A 20,959-nucleotide genomic window follows, 5' to 3' on the forward strand; every position below is an offset into this window, starting at 1 on the left:
ACTGATGAGTTAACACCTTGTCAATATACTGTTTCTGTTATACTATGTTTTCATGGCACATTTTATTTAATGACTTTCTGGAAATACTAGTTACAAGAAATTTCTCTCACCTCCTGTTTAAGCACAGATTCTCTATGTGAAAATTAAATAATGCTCACCATTTTCTGGTATCCTGACATACTATTTCAGTCTTGCATCCAGGCACTTTACACTTTCAAAATGCTTGAATTATAAAGAGTAACTTTCTAGACCTTATGACTTTACAAAATGTTTGTTTACTGCTCATTAAAAAATATTTAAAAATTACTATTTTCCTCTGTACTGCTGCTGAACCATTGTGCTTTCATGATATGAATTAACTTCAGCTAGCAACTTGCCCACTGTGTGATTTCTCATTCATTCTTGGCAGTTATTTTAAAAAGTATTCATCTAATGTAATAAAAAAATGGAAGACAATAAATCGGCATGCACAATAAAGGAGTTTTAGAAGTGTAAACTCTTTGGTCATTGGAGATGGGAAACACACAGTCAACCAGAACTGCTTCTTTGAGGAACTGTGCTAAGAGAACAAGTTAAGTCAACATTAACTAGCAACTCAAAAATGGGTCTCCTGTAAACTAGTTGAAATGACTACTAGGAACTTTTTAGTGAAACAATTAATTGCAACAGATTATACATAAAATTTCATTTTTGCCTTAAAGTAACATGCCAATTTCAACACATTTTTTGCATTTGAAAGTGTTGAATCTAGTCTAGATAACATGGTACATTAATTAACATGAAAGAGAAATTTTAATTTCCTACACATACACAATAAACAGGAACACAGAATTCAACATGAGGCTCATAGACTTCATTCTATGTCTCCATCATGTCAACAAAGGTTATAGCTTCCCAGATTTAGTGCTGATAATTACTGTAATTTCAATCAATCAGATAAATCATAATAACATTACAGCAGTCACTTTTCCAAGATCTGTTTTCCTATGAGATACAGTGAACGTCTCCAGTATTTTCTTGAGATGGAGTAGTCACAGACATCAGTCATTGTTGAAATAGCAAGGGAAACACAATCATGTATGTTTTGGCCAAATAAGATACTTTTTCTCATTAGCAAACAATGAAAAATAAAATAAAAAAATTTAAAAAGCTGAAACCCAAAACATTTGAAGTGCATTACTTCATTCAGATCACGTGTCATTTACCATTTCCTGTACCACTTTAGTAAAACTTGGCTGATTTTGTTAAAGCTTTTATCGACTAGATGATGGTCGTTATCTTCCTCACTCAGACGGTCACTGGAGATTCCACAAAAATGAAAAGTATTTCATCCTTAAAAACATAGTAATTCTAGGCATTATTGAACATCTCTGCAGTCACTGAAAAGGAAGTAATGACTAGAGCTAAAATAAATAAATTAGTATCCTCAGTTTTAGACACACAGAATCAAGTTAAAGCCGCTTTGTCTGGTGATTCAAACACATGATTGTGAAAGGTTCTGTTAAGGATTTCTAAACAGCAAAATGCTGACCAAGTCATCTAATCCCCTTCCTCAAACTATGTACTGTACTCTGTACATTCATTTACAACACTTTAAGTGCAACACAATTATCAGGGCTGTTCTCTACTTTGTTGTAAGGCTCCTGTACATATTTTTGAATTTAGTACTACACCCCTACCCCTTTGTGATAGTGTGACAGAGTGATCTATGAAGAGCTGGTGCTATGCAGACTTGTGTTGTTGTAATTAGAGTGATCTAATCAGGTTTCACAGTTGTAAAACTCCATTCCTAGTGAATCTATTCCTGTTTTACCAGTATAATGAGATTTAAACCCAGGTCTTATCTTCCAAGTGCACATCCCACATTCAGCAGCAGCAGGTGATAGGAGGATCGAAACCAGATTAACAGATGGACTTCACAGAACAAGGATTTAACTTGACTGTGTTAAATACACCTGTGGCATAAGTCATACCAATAGCAGTTAATTCCCACTGCAGTCTGTGACAGCACTTAAATGCTTCTCATATTGCTCTAGCTATACAATTTTTCATGTTTCTCATCGGGACACTAATTTTCCCAGTTGTGTGACAGGACTATGAGAATACAGGCTACGGTTTGATGCTCAGCCCTATACATCAAAGTCAAATCTTTTGGCTTTATGTTATTTAGCTTCTAAGAAGAAGTAATAAAAATTGACTCTACAACAAGCTAAAACATTTGTTTGTTTATAGCTGTTAGAAATTGCTACACTATGTAAGTAAAAAGGGAGTGACAGCACAAGACACTCCCAACAGCTTTATTGTTTTAGCTGAGAAATGGTATCCCCACACCCTGCCTCCAAGGGATCATGTTAGAGGAAGCAGAATCATCAGGTCCTGCTCTGCCTAGATCATCCCAACTTCATAAACACCATTCCAAATCTGTATAGGAAAAGCAATATATATTAATTTTGGGAAGAGGGAGGGATCTTAAAGAATTTTGTATTTAAAATTGTTTCAAGTTGAAATTACCACAGTTCCTACATCACTGCTGGCAAAAAGGCAAGAAAAACATACAGAAGATTCTGGATGTGGCCTTATGCTACATCAAGAGGATCATGGTATGTGTCTTTGCAAGTCAGAGTTGCTCTATTGTGGATCAGGAGTGATGGATTAGAATGGCACCAAGAGCTGCCAGCTAATATCTATACTACAGCAAGATCAGACAGCAGCAACCTCTCTGGAATGCTGTGACAATTTCTGGCTGCCACCTCAAGAACTGCAGGTCATGCTATCATGAGAGGTTTTAAAGTAGAAACCCGAAGTTTAAATAAAAAAAAAGGCACCCAGACTGTATAATCTTCTACAGAATAAGAAGTAAGCACTCAGAAGATAAAGCACTGACAGCCAGAGATTTTGCATGCTGCTCCACCTTCTTGTGCAGTCTGATGTCACTATATTTTATTGTTACACTGGGGCAGCTGCATTCAAGTGAACTGAGAACAAGGCCAGTGTCCAAGTTATCAGTGAGGGTGACTGAGCAGGTCACTTAGTTACACCTTGGGATCTGTACTTGAGTTCAGTGGTTCAAAAAAATCTAGGCAATCCAGGGGCTTGTTGCTCCTCTAGCTTCACTATGCATTGAAGACACCCATTATCCCATGAAAATAAGGCACTGAATAGGCACCAAGTCAGGCATATTGTAAAAAATAAGGAAGTTGCTGAAATTGTAGAAAACCATTGTTCATACAGTAGTAAATATTTTGCAAAGGGCGTTAGAAGTTGTTATTACAATCCTGGCAACAGGAAATGTATTTCTTAGACATTGCAGTCATGTATGAAGGTCATGACTTTGTGAACTAGATAACGATTTAAAGCACTAATTATCTAACTTTTTAGGCCACTTGTATGAATTTTGGAATACTTTCTTCAACTTTGTAGTGATAAAGGGAAGGAAACCACAGTCATTAGTTGTGGTGGTCACTCGACACATGTTCAGTAAAGGACTACAAGGTTTGAGCCTGTGGATGATGCTTGTAGGGGACTCGATGAAATGGTTGGAGGCATGGAAGGAACAAACATGCTGACTACCATCTACACCCCAGAAACCCAGACAGAGGGAGTGCAAACCAGCATAGAGACTCTGCCTGAGACACAGCCATGCTGTGCAAATGCCAGGGCACAAGTTCACCTGCTCCTGGAATTGGCAAAATTAGGAGTACCTGTTGTTGAAAGATAAGAGTTTTAGACAGTGTAATTCTGGGAAAACATGTTGAGGTAAAGCATTCATGCCTTCTCCCACCATGAAGAGAGAGTTACTCTTGCCCTTGGGAGCCATAAAGGTAAAAAGAACTGAAGTGCTTGTGCACAAGAGCAGCAGGATGGGACTGGTGGTTCTATTCATCACAGGCAGACATGGGCTTATCAAGAGCTGTGGCTCGTTGGAATAAAAAGCTGAAAAAAAGCACACTTCCAAGTCAGAAGGTGTAAAGTGCACAGTCCTGCTGTGCTAAATACTTCACCATATGCCAGTAGGCTTACTTCAAGACATGACAGGTATTTGAAGTAATGGTCAATAAAAGATCTGCTAACTTGCTCACATTAGACCTCCCTGTAAGTCTTAGCTCAATTCCACTGTACGTAGATTTATACAAACTGCCTTTATACCATCCCTTTGGAAAAATAGGAGATAGTGAATTTTCATAAGGGGGGAAATTTTGTAAAGGCAGGTAAGTCTACAGTGACAACTCTGGAGAGGCATCCTGCGACTGGAACCAGAGTTGTGGTAGCACTGCTTGTGGCTAGAACCAGAGTGCTGCCCCAAGGTTGTGTGTGGATACATGCCTTTAGTGCCAAGATAATGGCAAGTATCTTCCAAGACTTGCACTGCTCAGAAGCAGCAGGGCAGAATATAGAAAACAGTAACTGGAATCACTGACTGACCCAAAATGCTGAAAGTTCCCCAGTACTTTCTCAGAACTCCTGCCAAGGATCGTCTTTTCCAGTGAACTGCAGCAGCATCCACACTGCAAACAGTCCAACTTTAGCCTTCCTACCTTTCCACCAGAAAAGAAACGTGATGCAGAATTACGTATCCAGGCTCTTCCCATGAGACAAAAGTAACAGAAGAAATGTTACTCAAATAATCGTCAGGTGCAGGGTTCAATACTGCACCTAGTTTAAATGTGGTTACAAAACTAAGGTATTGAGAATCCATCAAGAAATACTGAACACTAAGCTACTGGCCCTCACTTCAAGTCCTTAGCCACAACGTGCTGGTTGTACAGAAGGTGTGCTGGTGGCAACAGCAATGGCCACTGTTTTCTTCTCCCCCTCCCTAGTCCTCTGCTGCTGGCCTAAGTCAGGCAGAGGATGTCAGGTTCTCAGTTTAACCCAGTACAACATGTCTTATGCTGTGCTCCTGGAAGAGGTCTGCTTCACTTAATTTGATGAAGTCTGCCTTTGCACAGCCTTCTGGCTCAGTTTAATTAGACTACACCAGGAAGGGAACACCAAACATAACAACAAGACTAGGTATTAGAAGCTTGTGGTCTTTCTATGCTGCTAATACACATTCTGCTTTGAGTTCTTGTACATTGTCCCCCATGTACAATTTCTTGCATGCTTCCTTTGTTTTGTGAGAGCTTTTTCACATTCTCCGTGTGTTTCATGTTCCTTTTAAATATTACCTTGCATTTTTCTCATCTCTATTCCAAAAAGATATCATAGCAACACAACAGGTATTTTCAGATACTCAAAAACCAAAGTTAAACACTGGTATACTTAAAGATTCCTTAGAGATAAATAAACAAAACTGGCAAAAGTTAGACAAGCTGAAACAGATGAGGAATTTGATATTAAATACACCAGAAGAAGATTACATTTTTCAACAGTTACATAGTGGTTTACAAAATCTTAGGGATTAACATTATACTTAGATGGTGAAATTTGACTAAAAGAATTAGGTTTCACTGTGCAGGTGTGAAGCTGGCGTCAAGGAAGAAAAAGAATGCGGATTTTTCAGCCCAAATTGTTCAACTTTATCTATCGTTTTGTTCCCAAACCCAGGCTACATATAAGATTTCCTACCAGCTTTCTCCTTCCCAATAACTTTATATGCTATCAGATTTCAATCAACTTGAAGCAACAAGCAATCTTAGGGATGTTCAGCTCCCCTCTTAGATATTTTACAACTCCTGCACTAGTGAAAAATACAATAAAAAATAATTCAAGAAGACAGAGGCCTCATTGTATAGCCAGTCAACATCATCTTCCTCAGGATGTTTTTTTAAGATGAATCCAACCTCTTTTCTTGTTTTTCTTGCTGTAACTGTTTCAGCTATAATGAGCTACAGTTTGGGATTTTAATATTTTTCCTGAAAGAAAAGTAATTGATACTAGCAGGGCAAGAACACAGATCTTTCCCTTACAATGATGATTTACCATGTAGGATTAAGAAACGTAAAAGGAAAAATGTTCTGATTTTCCCTAACTTAAAGTTCTGCTGTTTGAAGTCTACCTTACACCTTATTGATAAGGCTGGTACCCTTGTAGATTGCCTGAAATGTCTCTTCAGATAATCTTATTTTCACTTGCCTATAACTCAGTTAAACTTTTATAATTTGGTCTGAGTTTTTTTTTAATTTTAAATTATTTTTACTATCTCAGGTGTCTGCATCAAACCGATATTTTTTTGAACCAATTTAACCAATATCTCAGCTATTTCTCCAGGTGAGACAAGGATGTGTGGTGCGAAGTTTAACTTGCACTGAATATTCTGATGACAACCTCTTTTGACTAAGCCTTCCGTGCTTTAAAGTAGGGAATAGAATTTTCACAAGAGAGGCAGGGCATCATATGGAAATGATACAATTATACTCCATATAAAAATTTGAGCCATTGGGCCAAGCTCTGAATCTTCCAAAAAATTGCAGCCTGCATATCTGTTAGTGTTTAACAGCTAAAATTCTACATTCAGTGAAAAAAATCATGCTTTTTGTGGGTTTTTAGTGATATCCAGATTTTCTATATAATGGCCTCAGAAAACAGCTCAGAAATCATCTGTCTTCTAAAAATTTTTGTATGTGAGCCAGTGGGGCATATGCAACTCCCAAACTACACATACATTATAGGGCTTCAGGAAAAACACTGACTATTCTGAGTAGAAATGAGACTCAGCAATAGCAAGGGTGGGGTAGGAGGCAGGGAAGGAATGAACCTCAGGGCTGTACACCATGTGTATATGGGAAGCAGGACACATATGAAAGGAGGAAAGGGAAATGACACTGGGAAGCCACTCTCCTCATAAGAGACCTATAAATTCTTCAGTCTAAAAACGTTGTGTTTTATGGGCACAGCATCATTTTATGTAAAACTCAAGTGCACAGAACAAGAGGCAAGACAAGTCTTAAGGGAAGAACACAGAGTTGGGCAGCCTAGACAAGAAAGATTAGAGGCCAGGAGTAAGGCCTAAATCAGACAAAGAAGCAAACATGACAGGATAAGGGATGAAACACAGAAAACCAGGAGGAGTGTTCAGATGTCATGGATCTATACGTCCAAGGGGACATGCTGTCTGCAATTTAGCTTCTTCAAAGATCTTGTATCGTAATCTAAACTGACTGACTGCTGTCCCACTCTACAGAAGGGTAGAGTGTTGTGAACTCAGAGTCTAAGTCCAGGCATTGCAACATCCCCATCATGTTTTGTGACCCCACCTGAAGATATTCTGTGCCTCTCTGTGAGGACTTTTCCTATAACAGAGTCCAGGTTTCATCAGTAAGGGATATAGACAAGTCGTATTCTCCAGCACGTGGCAAGTTTCATTTAGGAATGGCAAAAGCAAGGTTGTTTTTATGTTCTGGGAGCCTGAACTTAGTTTACTCAGGATCAGTTGGGATCTGTCGCCTTTAGCTGTTTTACCATTTTTTTCAAATCCTGCTCCTGAAAAAACTTTCTTATCTCTTTTGCTTGCTTCTTAAGATGAATGAGGAGAAGTAGGTGACTTGGGTCTGTGTTGTCAGTCCAGCATAACTCCCTGTGATCTGCTTCCAGGTAGCAGTGAAGTCTTACTGGTTGCTATTGTCTCTCTACCTATGACATATCCCTAGCACTGCTCTCTATAAGCAGGCTTCACATTAACGGCAGCATAGCTGCAATAAAAATAAGATGACATACCAACATGTTCTTCCAGTCATTATACCAGGAACTGTGAGGAAAAACCTCCCTGTGGGAGGGAAACTGCAATAGAAAGGCGGGTCCGTGTAGGAGAGAAGTGTGTAAGAGGCTGAAGAAGATGGCCCACAAAGTGTGTGAGATGTAAGGATAACTTGTATGATTTCCTGGAACTTATTTCTGGGGGATCTACAAGTTTTGAGAGCTTGTCTGCCATAGCCATCTGTGTCACCTATTGGCAAATATCCCAGTCCTTACACCTTTTGTGCTAGTCCACAAAAATGCTGACATCTAAAATTTAATTTAGAAGCTCAGAGCTGAGAAAACTGATCATTGGTTTGGATAATTAATATTTGTTGTTAACATGGCACCAGAATTCGGAGCACCTGCCTCCATGGGTACTTCGCCACCCGGGGTGGATGGATTAATTTTTTTTTTTAGAACAATGCTAAAATAATACTAAAGTGGTGATGTGACCTACATTAAGATTAAGGATTACACTGTTAGACCTGCTGTTCAATGGTCTCCCCTCCTGGCCACCCATATGTAATAACAAAAAGCTATAAGACTTTGTAACTACATAATTAAATGCTCCTTTGCTTCCCAACAAACCTTTACTCCATCCACTGTCTGGACAGGACAGTTCTCACTGTAAAGGTAAGAATGAAGTACTACTGCCCATCAGCGTGGAGTCTGGTCCCTGACCTGTAACGTCAACAGAGTCTAATTTCCTTATGTAAGGCCCTTTGGGTACACGCATGCCTGTGATGATCACTCACGTCAAAGTGCAATAAAGCTCAGCTTTTCTTTGGTCTGTTATCATCAGTGTAGGTGAGCTTATGAAGATAAACTGGTCTGCAGTACAACGACTGCTGCCAACAAGTGAGTTGTATATAAGACAAAAGTTATCTGGAGAGGTGGGAAAGGTAAGAGAGCATGAACTCATAGTGTCCCACATTACAGAGTCCTGAACCAGCAGAAGGCAACAAGAAACCCTGCCTTGTTCAGGACAGAAATCCAACTCCCTCTTTCCTTCTGCCTTAGTGCTTTTTCAGTCAATTTTGTCATAGGTTTATTTCCTCGACCCAAGCACTATACAGCTAAAAACTGGCACTGCTCTCAGAGAAGGTGGATTCAAATGCCATTCATATTCACACCAAACTATAAACTGCTTGTGCCTATCACCAGGATGAGGGGAAATAATCATGCAGAAGACTTGATACACTGAGGCTCGCCTAGTCAGCGCTCATAGAACAAGCCCAATGGGCTACTTTGCATCATAAAACTTATGGAGAAGTAAATGCATCCACACAATAATGAGCCATTATGGCTCATTAGAGGCTCAGCTTGCAAAGTCCAAAGTGTACAAACAGAGGTATATAGGACAAATCTGAGCTAAGCACTGTACCCTGCCCTCTGCCTGCACCAATGGTTTACACGTATTTGGTGAATGATTTATAAACCTAAAGATAACAAAGTATAAAACTGTGTCACTGTCTTCACTTTACAAAGGAAACCCTTTCTGAATAATTTGCCATGTCTCTGAAAATGTTTCAAATTTTGGTGTCTGCTCTGCTGTTTACAGGTAAGTGCCTGGCATCCTGTCTCATGTCATTCCCTTCTGGCTTGTTAAATAGTCAGCTGGCAAAAACCCCTGTGTCACAACCAGAACAGCAGTGATGGAAGAGAATTAACTGGAAATCACTGCAGCAGGGACATATGGGAGAGTGGGTGAGCACAAGATTGCATGGCAAATTCTGTGAAATACAGTTTGATTCTGCTCTTCGTGACTACTTTTGAGCCTTTTACCGCTCAATCCTCATGTATAAGGAGCGAGGATGCATTTCTGACTGAAAGGCATTTTTACAGGATGATTTCCTGAACTGTTAAAATTGTAAAAAGAGCTTAATGCTGTTTCTATGGAATCTTCCCTAAATATTATTCCGATCTCAACATTTACTGTTTACATGAAAGAATTTCTCATGCATTTATAAGGACCCAAAATGATCTATGTTGTAAGTGATTTCTGGGATGCCTGATTTGAATGGCTTAAGGACACTATTTTTTTTAAAGCACTCGGGCTGTCTGATCAATGATCCTTCACAGTACCCTGTAACCAGGGCACCTACAATCAAGACTCAACCTATAAAACTGGAACCAGAGGGAAAATGGATGAGGCAGGGCTGTCACATGCTCTTCCCAAAGCAGAGCACACTGGTACAGTCAATGATCAGTGATGCACATGCTGCAAGATGCAGCAAGTGCACATGCAGATGCAGATGCAGATGCACATGCTGCAAGTGCATTATTTCTCACTAAATTAGAACAAATAAAGCAGTGACTTGACTTCTCAGGTGATTGCCTGCATCATAGAAAGATGACCCATCCACATGCATGCATTAAAAGCATTTCTTAGATCTAAGTGCTTTAATACACATGCAGTAAATAAATGATGTGAACAGCTAAGGCAAAATGAGGGAGACAGAATTAGCCAATGATTAATCATGAATTAATGAAAAAGGTATTTTCTGAATTGGGACCACAGCCAGGTGTAATCGCTGTTTTGGGCCGAATTAGTTTCCTTGTCACACGACCCTGAGTTTTGGCTGCAGTGAAACTCTGTAGGAAGGTAAGGAGTTGGAAAGGGACTTTCTCTCTCCTGCAAGATAGAGCTAACCTAGAAACCTTCTTTTCCCGTTATTTGTGCTTCCTGATCTTCCGTGCACCTGAACTTGGACCATTCCTGGGTACTTATCTATCTTGAACTTCACCTCCTTTCCATCATGACGCAGTGTCACCTGAAGCTACGCTGGGAGTGCAGCAGCTTGCTGCCCTTCCTTTTGAAAGACTTTGTTAGGAAAGACAAGAGACATAAGGCAGATTAAAGTAGTCTTGTTTTCCCTCTTTGCCAGGTTCCTATTCTTCAAAAGGTAGGAAGAATTACTTATTACTGATTTTTAATGAACTCTCAAAAGTTTCATTGATCACAAACAGTTCAGTTTTTCATTAATTGTGAATCCTTTTGGCAACAGTAAGAATCTGACTCTTCATCATCCCTTCAACTCAGCTTTTATAAATCACTCCTCATAGTAAAACACAGTCACATCTCTGGAAATAGGCTTTCTGGACCTTTTCCTTTAGCCTCTGCAGAGTGCAGCAGCCAGGGATGGAGTACGAGGGTGATCTCTTGGCACTGGGATAATAACTAAAGTCTCTTGGATGTCTGATGGGGGTGTCTTGCCCATTCATTCAAGGTTAAACTGATAGCCACATATGGGTTTAGAAAGGAAATTTCAACAGGACCCACTGAGTAGATCAATGCTTTTTCTAATATATTTTGCTGCAGTGAAAATAATTCCTTCCTTAGGAATATCTAGGATTTTTGCCAAATTACCTTGCTATTTACCCATATGTGACAACTTTCCTGACCCCTGGCATCACACCAGAACTATGTTCAATGGTTAATTCTGCTTTAAAAGTCTGTAACTTGTCTGCCTTTGCTGCTGAGGGAATGAGGCTGATGCTGTATCTCTAACGACTGTTAAATGACTGAGCTCTCATCTCTTGAACCATAGAGCTCTTGTGTCCTGTGATGTAAAATTACAGTTGTCAAAGAATAAAAACTACTTTACCTCAAGCTTTGAAAATAAACAGATGAGACCAAAATTTCAAACACTGGATGATTTGAAGTTCTTAAAAATCAGTGACTTTAAATCAGTAGATATTAGCAAATCTGACTGATTTAATTCTATTTTAAGGCGTGTTAACTGTGGGGTACAAAGCCAACGTACATACACACATTTCTTTTTTAACATTTGAAAAAGCAATATGCAGGTGTTAGACTTTAATGTAATGCACTTTTCTACTGAAAACAAGGTGGTGCCTGGGCCAGATGTGGCCTGCAGAATCCAAAAGTCTATCTCTTCTGCAATCCAGCTATATATGCAAAGTGCTGACAGAGAATCACATCTCAATTTCCATGAAGTGCCACATAACCTGGAGAAATACTTGAGTGAGGAGAAAACCAGCTAATTCCACACCTGTTTTTCAGCACTTGAGCTGTTGTGCTGTGGTATTCTGAGTCCTCATCCCAAGTTCTGTGGTCTGACTTCGTGAATTTAAATTTAGAAAGCTAGATAGCTGAAGAATGAAGGGGGGGGGGGTGGTCCATTTTGTCCCATTGCTTACCTTAAGAAACACACCTGAACTGCAGCATTTGATTTACTTTTTCAAAGTTCCCAACACGTCAGCTCCTGCCACCTCAGCAAGGTTGAAGTTTAGCTCTGTCCAAGTTTAGTCTCTGTCCAAGCTCTGTCCTAAAGTGCTGATAAGACTGGCAGCCTTAGCCCCATGGGCTGACATTTTGAGCAGTCACCTAAGCCAATAACAAGAAGAGTTATGAGACTAAAAGAATAGGAACCAGAACAATTGCAAACTTTTGACATTTAAATTCCATTGATATTAACTTCAGCAATAGATTTTCAGGTTGTCAGAAACTTGCAATAGTCTTCAGAAACCAGAGAGGAGCAAATAGTCTCAGTTTATATAACAATGTGCACAGAGAATAACTAAAGTGCTGCTAAGTAATTGTCACTTTTTTTTTAAATATCACAGCAAATCAGAGATAAACCTCTTTTCCCTGTGGTAGATGCACACTAGTGGTAAATTTTGGTCCTAAGCCTTGAGATTGCTTCTCACCACTTATAAAATACTGCTAGATAAAAAAGTTTCTCGGGTGGGGAGGAGAAGCAAAAGTATATCCTATACTAAAGCAAGTTTAAAGGATTGTCCTATCATTTAACTTCACCATTAGATGTGTAAATAGTGGCTTACCTGTTCTCCCCAGACTGCTAAGCACACAAGGGCTCATGCAGCTTAGCTTTTAAAAAAGAAAAGGTATATCAATTAAATAGGCCCCTAAGCAGGAAAATGTGTCAAAATTTAATCTCATATTCACCTTTTTGACCGTGTGATGAAGTAGATCATTGTACATCCAGCTAATAGAAATGGGTGTCTTCCTGTGAAGATTTTCTGTTTGCATCCAGCTAAATATCTTGCTTTCTAGAAACCTATCCTTGCACAAGACAGTTATACTTCCATTTGAGTCTAGTATGAAGAGATTTTAATGCACAATGATTTAAGATCTATCCAGGTTGATTTTATATCTTAAGTACAGTTTGCTTGCTCTACTGTAATATTTTTCTATTTTGACATTCCAAGTATACCTTTTCATAATCAGTTTTGCTTTTCATAATCAGTTTTTATGGTCAATGCTAAATAAACATTTTCTTCTTTTGACAAAGATGCCAAGGTTCTCCCACCATCTCCCTTCTCTCAAGTTTAGTCTCAGATCACAGTAATCCAAAATTAGATACTCAGAAGGCACTGTAGCAGAAATGATTACTAATAGTTTTCCCTCTGGACAATCTCTTTAGGTGTGCAGGACAGACAAAACTATCTGCTGAAGGCAATAATTACATGAGCTAAGCATCTGCTTGCTAAAACCAGCCAATTTTTCTATAATTTGCTTTTCATATGAGAACACTGAATGAATCTTCAAGAGATGATAAAAGGAAACATTCTAACTGGTAACAGCTGATACAACCTCTGCAATAGTTCACCCTCCACACACCTTTCTCCTGTTTTCCCACTGGGCCATTTACCCCTAAATGTGCTTTTCAAATAACATATTTATCTAAGAGAAAAGAGGGAAAATGGTATTGAATAAAAACATTAACTTACAATATGTCTGATTGCTTTTCACAGTGAGTTAACTGTTTCAGAACAATTTGAAATTCTTCATCTTTTTGGGGTTCAACTTCATGCACTGTGAGCCATTTCATTAACATTACCCACCTGCTCCTAACTCCCTCTAGTCTCACATCCAGATGCTCTGAGATTCCATTCTCCTTGTTTGTGTGCTAATCTTCTACAAGACAGAGAGCTGCAATCCTTCTTGAATAGTCTGTGTTTATAAAACACCGACCCGAGCAACAAACTCTCCACAATATTTTACTAAGATGTTCAAAAGCTGGGGAAAAATTACACCCAGTCCAAGGAACTTAAACAAGACATAGGTTATTTGATGAAGACTATACACTGTATTCAGAGGGGCTACTCAGATGGGGACATCTGATCTGATGCCCCCAGGTCTGCATTAGAGCTCTGCCAGAACACAAGCAAATGTGCAACCCTGTTTGTCCATGCAGCCAGAGGGAAAGACCAGCAGGGCTATTTCTGGTTTCACTATAAATGGTCTCACTAGAGTTTTTCTGTAGGTGAATGAATTTTGCCCTGTTCAGAGTCTTATAATGAGTTTTACAGTAAGATGAAGAGAGAATGAGCTAAGCCTGAAGGATTAGCTGAATATAAAGGCACTTACCTCATTTCTTCTGGTACTTATGCATCTTTGGAGTACCCCAGCAGCTGGGGACTGCTCACAGGTGCTAAATGCGAGAGGTGAAAGGAGATGAGACTGCCACTAGAGGAACACAAGGACTGGGTGTCAACAGTGACAAGAGAAACCAAGAGCAGAGCTGACACACCTGCCTCTCCTCAGAGCAGGCAAGCACACTTTAATCAAAGGGAATACTCAGCATAGTTGGGAATGGCATTTCTCACTGGATACAGGTGCAGCCAGAGCAGACTATTAAAATTGAAAGATAATAATACCCTTAAGATACAGAGCTCTGCAGCACAGTAGTGAAGACAACACCTCACTGTCCCATCAGTGAAATTACAAGCTCATTTTTTGAAGATGCTGGCAATGAAGAAAACAGAAGAAGAAGAGCTGCTTAAGGTTCTTTTTTTTTTTTTTCCAGTTTACTTTAAATCTGGAAGGCCAGAGCACACACTGGTGATAAAATTTAATGTTTAATGGCCCTTACTAACTATATAGACATTTAAACAAAAGTAGAAGCCTGTTACTGAGCCAATTTCTGATCCCAGTTCAGTTATCTCAGTCCAGAAATGCAATAATGAGCTTACAAAATATTTAATATTAAAAAAAAAATCCCAAAGTCACAATTCACTAAAGAGAAGTTAACAGATCATAGATTTTTCTATTGGAAAATAGTAAATTGCCAGAGAAATATTGAAATTGGCACAGGCTTAGTTTTCTCTTGTGCAGCTCTGGAATAGAAGTATAGCAGCTTAATAGACATATGCATGAAATATATTTTCTTCTTCCCCAGGCCAAAATCTTGTTTTCTGAAGTACAGAAATAGCTATTCCTCTGTTCCCTAAGGGAGAGAGCAGTTCACACATGAGTCTTCACACCAAATGTCTGAACTTACTTTTTTCCATGGAGTTGGTAACATTTTTGAACATGGTATTCCTTGAAAACTTCTTAACCTAAAACTTCTACCTCCAGTTTATGATTATAGTAACTTGGAATATGAGGAGACCGAAGTAGGAAGGAACTACTGGGACTCTCATTGCTTGCTAAGTAAATTTTCTAAAGTACTATTTGATGTCTGTTAAGAGTGAAGATGACAAGCATATTCCTTTCCTTTTTTTGGTTTTTGTTCATTACTGCATAATCAAGCTTTTCCCTGTCTTCTTTTATAGCAATTTTGGCATTGACAACAAACAAAGGGAAAGAGAACAGCAAACTCTCTAGCTCACATATCTTCTACCTTTATGCATTCAGCATACATTTTCTTCTATTTAAAAAACTAATGAGCAGTGATATTGTGGGTGATCAGGAAAGCCAGCAATAATTACAAGTGAACTGGATTCAGCTGATCACTGCACAGGAAAGTAGACATTTGACATCCTCAGTTAGATTTTCCCCCTAGAAATTCAGAAATAAGGTCATTAGAGAGCTGTGAGTGAGGTGATAGCTTGCCCTGCTGAGCTGCTATAGTAAGACCTAATAGACAGGAGTGTAAGTTCTTGGCCCATTGTATCAACTATGTGCAGGTCACCTCCAGGTGTCCATTTAAAACTTCACTAAATTGGAGCAGAGCTGTTTACAGACAGGTCTCAGCTTGGCTGAGGTATCGAGCTCCAACTTAAGCATGGTTAATTAAAAAATGATTTGAATTGATATGCTATTTTGAACCAGTTTAGCCCCAAATTAAGTTACGTCTCAAACACACAAGAATAAAAAAAAAAGATTTTTCTTGTACCAGGGCCTTTCATATGAAGCTGACAAGGAATTCAAACCTTTTTCTTGGGCAGAATGGTTATTTCAGGAAGATCTGCAAGAAGTACTTCTGCATCTGTGGTGATCTCAGAAGGTATCTGAAGCAATGCAATAACAACATTAGAATTGCAATACCTTCTGTTTATAAAGTAATTTCCATGTATGCAATTTCTATGCTGATACTAATAAGAATAAATATTATATATAAGCCAGCAGGTTTAGAAACTGTAGTTAAATTCATAGGTAGGTTTAGAGTTCTTTTAAAAAACTTTAGGCTTCTCAGCATACCTGAGACTATTGCAATTCCAGTCTAAGAGGATTTTTTGTCACAAAATCTTGTCTTAAAAATCAATTAACGTCTTAGTTAGACTGTAACTTTATTTCCTTTGGATTCAACAGCAAAATAATGATTTAGAGCACCTGTTTTGGTAACTTCAGGCCTAAAAAAAAGAAGTTTCCTTCTGAGACCATCTTTGATTTCTATTAAATAAACTACAGGTCCAAACCCATGTACCTTGGATATAAGCATGTTTTTTGAAGTGCATATTCTAAAATATTTTTATAATATTACAAATATTTCTCAGCTTCTGTTTCAGGTGTCCTTGGAGCACCTTTTCTGACAGAAGAATCAGCAAATCAATTCATACGACTTAAACGACACATACCATATTCTCAGAGCTCCTGGGAACCAAGCAGCAGCCAGAATTCATGGGCATACACTGTGGCTGAACAGGTATTTTCCTCCATCATCTTTCAGCATCTATTAAAAAAAAGAAAGTACAGGCGTGGACTCAACATGTCAGATAAATTCTTTGGGGCAAAAGAGGAAATTTGTCTGATTTATCAACACAGGGAAGGTTGTCTGTAACTCCTGTCTGCTCACTAATCACACACTGCGTTTATTGAGTATCGAAGCTGAGAATATTCTTTCCTGTTTTTATCTACTTCAGATTAGGGAATCATGGGCAGCTTTGAGAGACACAACACGGTACTACATGGACTTGAACCCTCTTGCCTTCAATCCTTTGATATCCAAGTACGATGGGGTTTCTCAACAGAGCATTTCATAGGCTTGGAGTGCATGTGTGTACCTAAGTAAGTAAAACTGACCCATATAACAGTGCTGGCAATTGGTTTATGGTGTCATAACAACACATTAAAAGACCCAATTATAAGAGGTGTCCTGAAAAATTAAAGAAGATTTGTTTTTACTGTCCAAGTTTAATAGTTATTTAAATGCAGTCATTTTTATTGTGACAGGTTCTTTTTTAACTATGCTTTGGAGAACTCAGTAAAAGCTTAAAGAATATATATCCTTTTAAAAGTCCACAGAAGCTAAACTGCCTCAATATAGTTGATTTAAAAAAAGACAGAAAGCAATTCCTGAGAAGAAAAATAAAAGATAAAAACTCTCATCTATTCCAGTAACAAAACTGTATTCAGTGTAGAATAAAACCTCGGCAGAACAAAAAGAGAACTAGACATAGCAGTTGGTAAAAGCAGTATTTATAGATCTGCACAAGAGTACACGAAATGAAGTGTCTCAAACTGTCACAGAAAAATTGTTTAGGACTGTGCTAAAACTGTACACATTTTTGGGACAAAATTTTGTCAGATTTAAGGAACAATTACTAGATGATTCAGCTGGACAAGCGTGAGGTAGAATACACACATTATTCCCGTAGAACACTTTTCATATGAAGATACTGCAGTCCCTTGAAATGGACAAGAGTGGGTACAACTAAACTCACACAGTTTCAGTGCTTAAAATACTTGTTCAGACAGCAATCTGATCACTGACTGAAACCACCAATGGGAAAATAAGTAAACTTATCATAAAACACTTTGAATTGAATATGGTTTAAATTTAATTGACTTAAAAATAACATTCTTTTTGAAAGTGAGTTTCTTTTTGAAATGTGGCTTTTGAAAAGATTTTTTTTTTTTTAAATAAGATAAGAATTTGATTTGGAGAGTCTCAGACTGAGCTTTACAGGACTGTTCTGCCTAAAAGGTGACACCAGTTTCATTCACTCTGAGGAGTGAAAGTAGGAAAGAATAGCTAAAAGCCATGATTTCCCTACCCTCCTGCTAAACCTTGGGCAACTGGAAGGAAGCACCAGATTATTCTCTTATCATTTCTAATACTGACATGGGTGGCAGCTTTCTTGGATAGCAGCACTCACTTCTGCCTTATGAAAGATCCGAAATTACCTGAAGACACTTTACTTAGTTTTCTGGAAAAAACCCCACCGTCTTTTCCATCAGAAAAATTATTCAGATAGAAAACACCTAATTGTGTATAATTATTAGTTGTTGGATACATGTGTCTGAAGGCTGTGATCACAGCAGCTGCCAGGCATACTCCAAGATGAGTTATGCCTCCAGAATGATAATCCTAATGATGGTCGTATGACAGGATTAAAGCCAGTTTACAGAAACACATTCACAGGCACTCCCACCAAACCACGTTTATGATTTCAAAGCAAGCCTAGTTAACTCCCAGACTGAAATAAATTTTCCAGTGCTATTGTGACAGAAATTGGCATCCAGAGTTTTTATGAAGGCATATAGCAGCAAAGACATCAAGCTGGAAGTTACAAAAAACATTACGGATAAAGTAGAACAATTCTTTTTAACCTTATTGTTCCTGATTAGTGATAATTCTGAGATGGCAAGCCTATAGACCATATGCAGGAATCTGGTTCTGTACTTCCAGAAGAAAACATTTGCAAAAGCATACAAATCTGAAGAGTGCAGCTGTTGATAGGATCTTTAAATTAATTTTGTGATTTTTTTTTCCTAAAAGCAATTTATTCCATCTTTTCTAGTGACAACATCCCATCTTATGTGGACCTGCTACAACAGTCTGGGACTCACCTCCACCAACAGACAAGGACAAGCTATTAAATCCTACGTCTTGTATTTGGTCATGTTAGGATATGGCATGTTATGTATTTACCGTTATGTATTTGATAAGACGATTTTATCTCACCCAACTGTCTAAACCCAAAATTAATACACTAATTATCTGCATAAATACTACATATTTTATATTCATAAGTAGAACTAAGATCTAACTCATGGTAAATTGAATAAGAAGTCTAACAAAAACAATAATGAACTTTTAGCAGATTGAGTTTAAAAAAATACAGTGTTTTCAGGTAAAACATTTTTTTTTGACTAAACAATTGTTCTGAAATGTACATTCCTGCTTCTGTGACTGAAAACCACATATTTATTTCTCAGTATTTCCTTTAGCTACATTTCTGAGAGGCAAGTAAGAAATGAAAATCAGTCATTTTGGGTGGGTAAGAGATGTAGAGCACGTGTGCTTCATTTACAGTTCTGTACTTCAGGTGCATTTCTGTTTTTTCAAGTACTGGGGTCAAATTAATAGTAGGAAGTGTAGTATACATCCATTCATGTCCATGCTCTGCTTTCCTTATTTAAACCTCTGTACTTGGTCTTGAATTCCCAAACCAGCTGAATCCACAGCTACTACTGTGAGCTGTTTTTTTTCTTACTCCTTGGAGTTAGGAATTCATGGAAACATTCACTACTCCTTTTCTAGAAAAAATGGTGATGGCAAATGTTCTTTCTGCCAAGTTCTTGAGTTTGGAACTTTCCTGGCTCCTATTAATTATTGTACCTTATTTAAGAACATCTTTGAATAAAGGATTGGGCTGCCATATTTCTTTTGTGTGTTATTAATATCTTGGTAACAACTAAAAGCTTTTTCCACCCTGGTCAAAATTTCTCCATAAACAAGGAGGACCTGTTAGGTAAAACAAGGTGTATGGTAACCTTATAATAACAGGGTAGGTGAAGGAAGGCAATTTTTGCTTACCTTTTACCCCCTAAGAGAAGATTCTGCATATTGTGATTTCAGTGTTCTTTGCAAATATGCACTGTATAGTGACTGGAAAAAATTTGAAGTTAATGTTGGATCTTCTAAAAAGAAACACACATTCTGGTTTTTTGGCAATCTCTACCGTACTCCTAGGCCTAGGCTCCTTAGGCCATTATTAATCTCCCTGCATAGGACAATGGGCTTGAAATTGCCATTATTCATTAGCTGAAGCTGAAAATTCATTAAACCCTTGAAAGAGATATATGAGGTGCAAGTTTAGTATTTGCCATGCAGGATTTTACATCTTCAGTCACACTACCTAATTACGAACAGTTCATTCAAAGATAAGGGGTGACAAGTGATGTATAGACTTAAAGACCTCACTAGTTAAACACAGTCATGGCCTGTCTCTTCTGTCCCCCTTCCCTGTGCTGCTCAACCTTGGATAAGCTAGTGTTCCAGATCCCAAACCTTCCAATATTTTCCTCAGTAACAGTGCAAGCATGACAGAGTTACTGAAACTCTACAATTTATAGCAAAATGCAGGACTGTAAGGATAAGCATCCCCTTTTATTTAATGGATATCCAGTAAAACTCAAAAGATGCACCTGCTCCAGCTGTGCACCTTGCTAGTCCCGGGGATATTGCGGCTCTGCAGGCAGTGATGCCCAAGCCACTTTTGCACCCATTCCTGAAGTGTTGCTGTTTTCTGCCCTGCCTCTCTGATTGATGTTGCTGCCAAGACAGGGGTTTGTGACCTGTTTGCGAATTAGCTGCAGTTTTCATGCCTGCATGGTAAGTTAAACCAAAACGGGGATTAGTTCAGGAGCTGCTTTGCAGACAGATAGCAGACATCCCTGGAGTGTGGATGACAAAGTCCATAATGAGGTGGAAGGTAAAATGAAGTGCTATCAGCTATCATCTGCTATTAGCTAGTGAGGTAACTGCCCAACCTTTATGAGCCATTTTAGGGTTGTCAGAGCCATAAAATTGGAATAACCACTGCCTATTGCCACGAGGACAGTCTTGCATAAGGCTGGCTTTGCAAAAAAACCCCATCAGACAAAGCCAGGGGATGCAATTTGACAGTTCTGTTGTACTTAGACATGACTAATTCCTTTAAAGAAGTTGTTCTGAAAGCCAGAGACTCAATCTGAAAATCCATAGCTTCAAGCTAATGTCACTAATTCAGATAATTAGTCTTGCTGAATTAAATGGGAAGGATTGTGCACGCATGAGTAGCGGTGGAGGATGAGGTGCCTATTTCATGTTATGAAATACATGCCACTCATGACAATGAGCAA

At 38.5% G+C, this 20,959-nt stretch overlaps 1 protein-coding gene across 1 annotated transcript; it reads left to right on the top strand.

The window, feature by feature from the left end:
• The first annotated feature begins 9,106 nt into the window (after positions 1–9,106).
• CUNH3orf85 (chromosome unknown C3orf85 homolog) lies at positions 9,107–19,375 on the top strand. Its single transcript, XM_027648755.1, has 4 exons — positions 9,107–9,238; positions 16,387–16,535; positions 16,753–16,838; positions 18,634–19,375. Exons 1-4 carry the CDS (start codon positions 9,190–9,192, stop codon positions 18,710–18,712), a joined length of 363 nt encoding a protein of 120 aa, XP_027504556.1. The 5' UTR covers positions 9,107–9,189; the 3' UTR covers positions 18,713–19,375.
• Positions 19,376–20,959: the final 1,584 nt, after the last annotated feature.

The sequence above is a fragment of the Corapipo altera genome, unplaced genomic scaffold (assembly GCF_003945725.1).
Source record: "Corapipo altera isolate COAL_440 unplaced genomic scaffold, ASM394572v1 58, whole genome shotgun sequence".
NCBI classification, from domain to species: Eukaryota; Metazoa; Chordata; class Aves; order Passeriformes; family Pipridae; genus Corapipo; species Corapipo altera.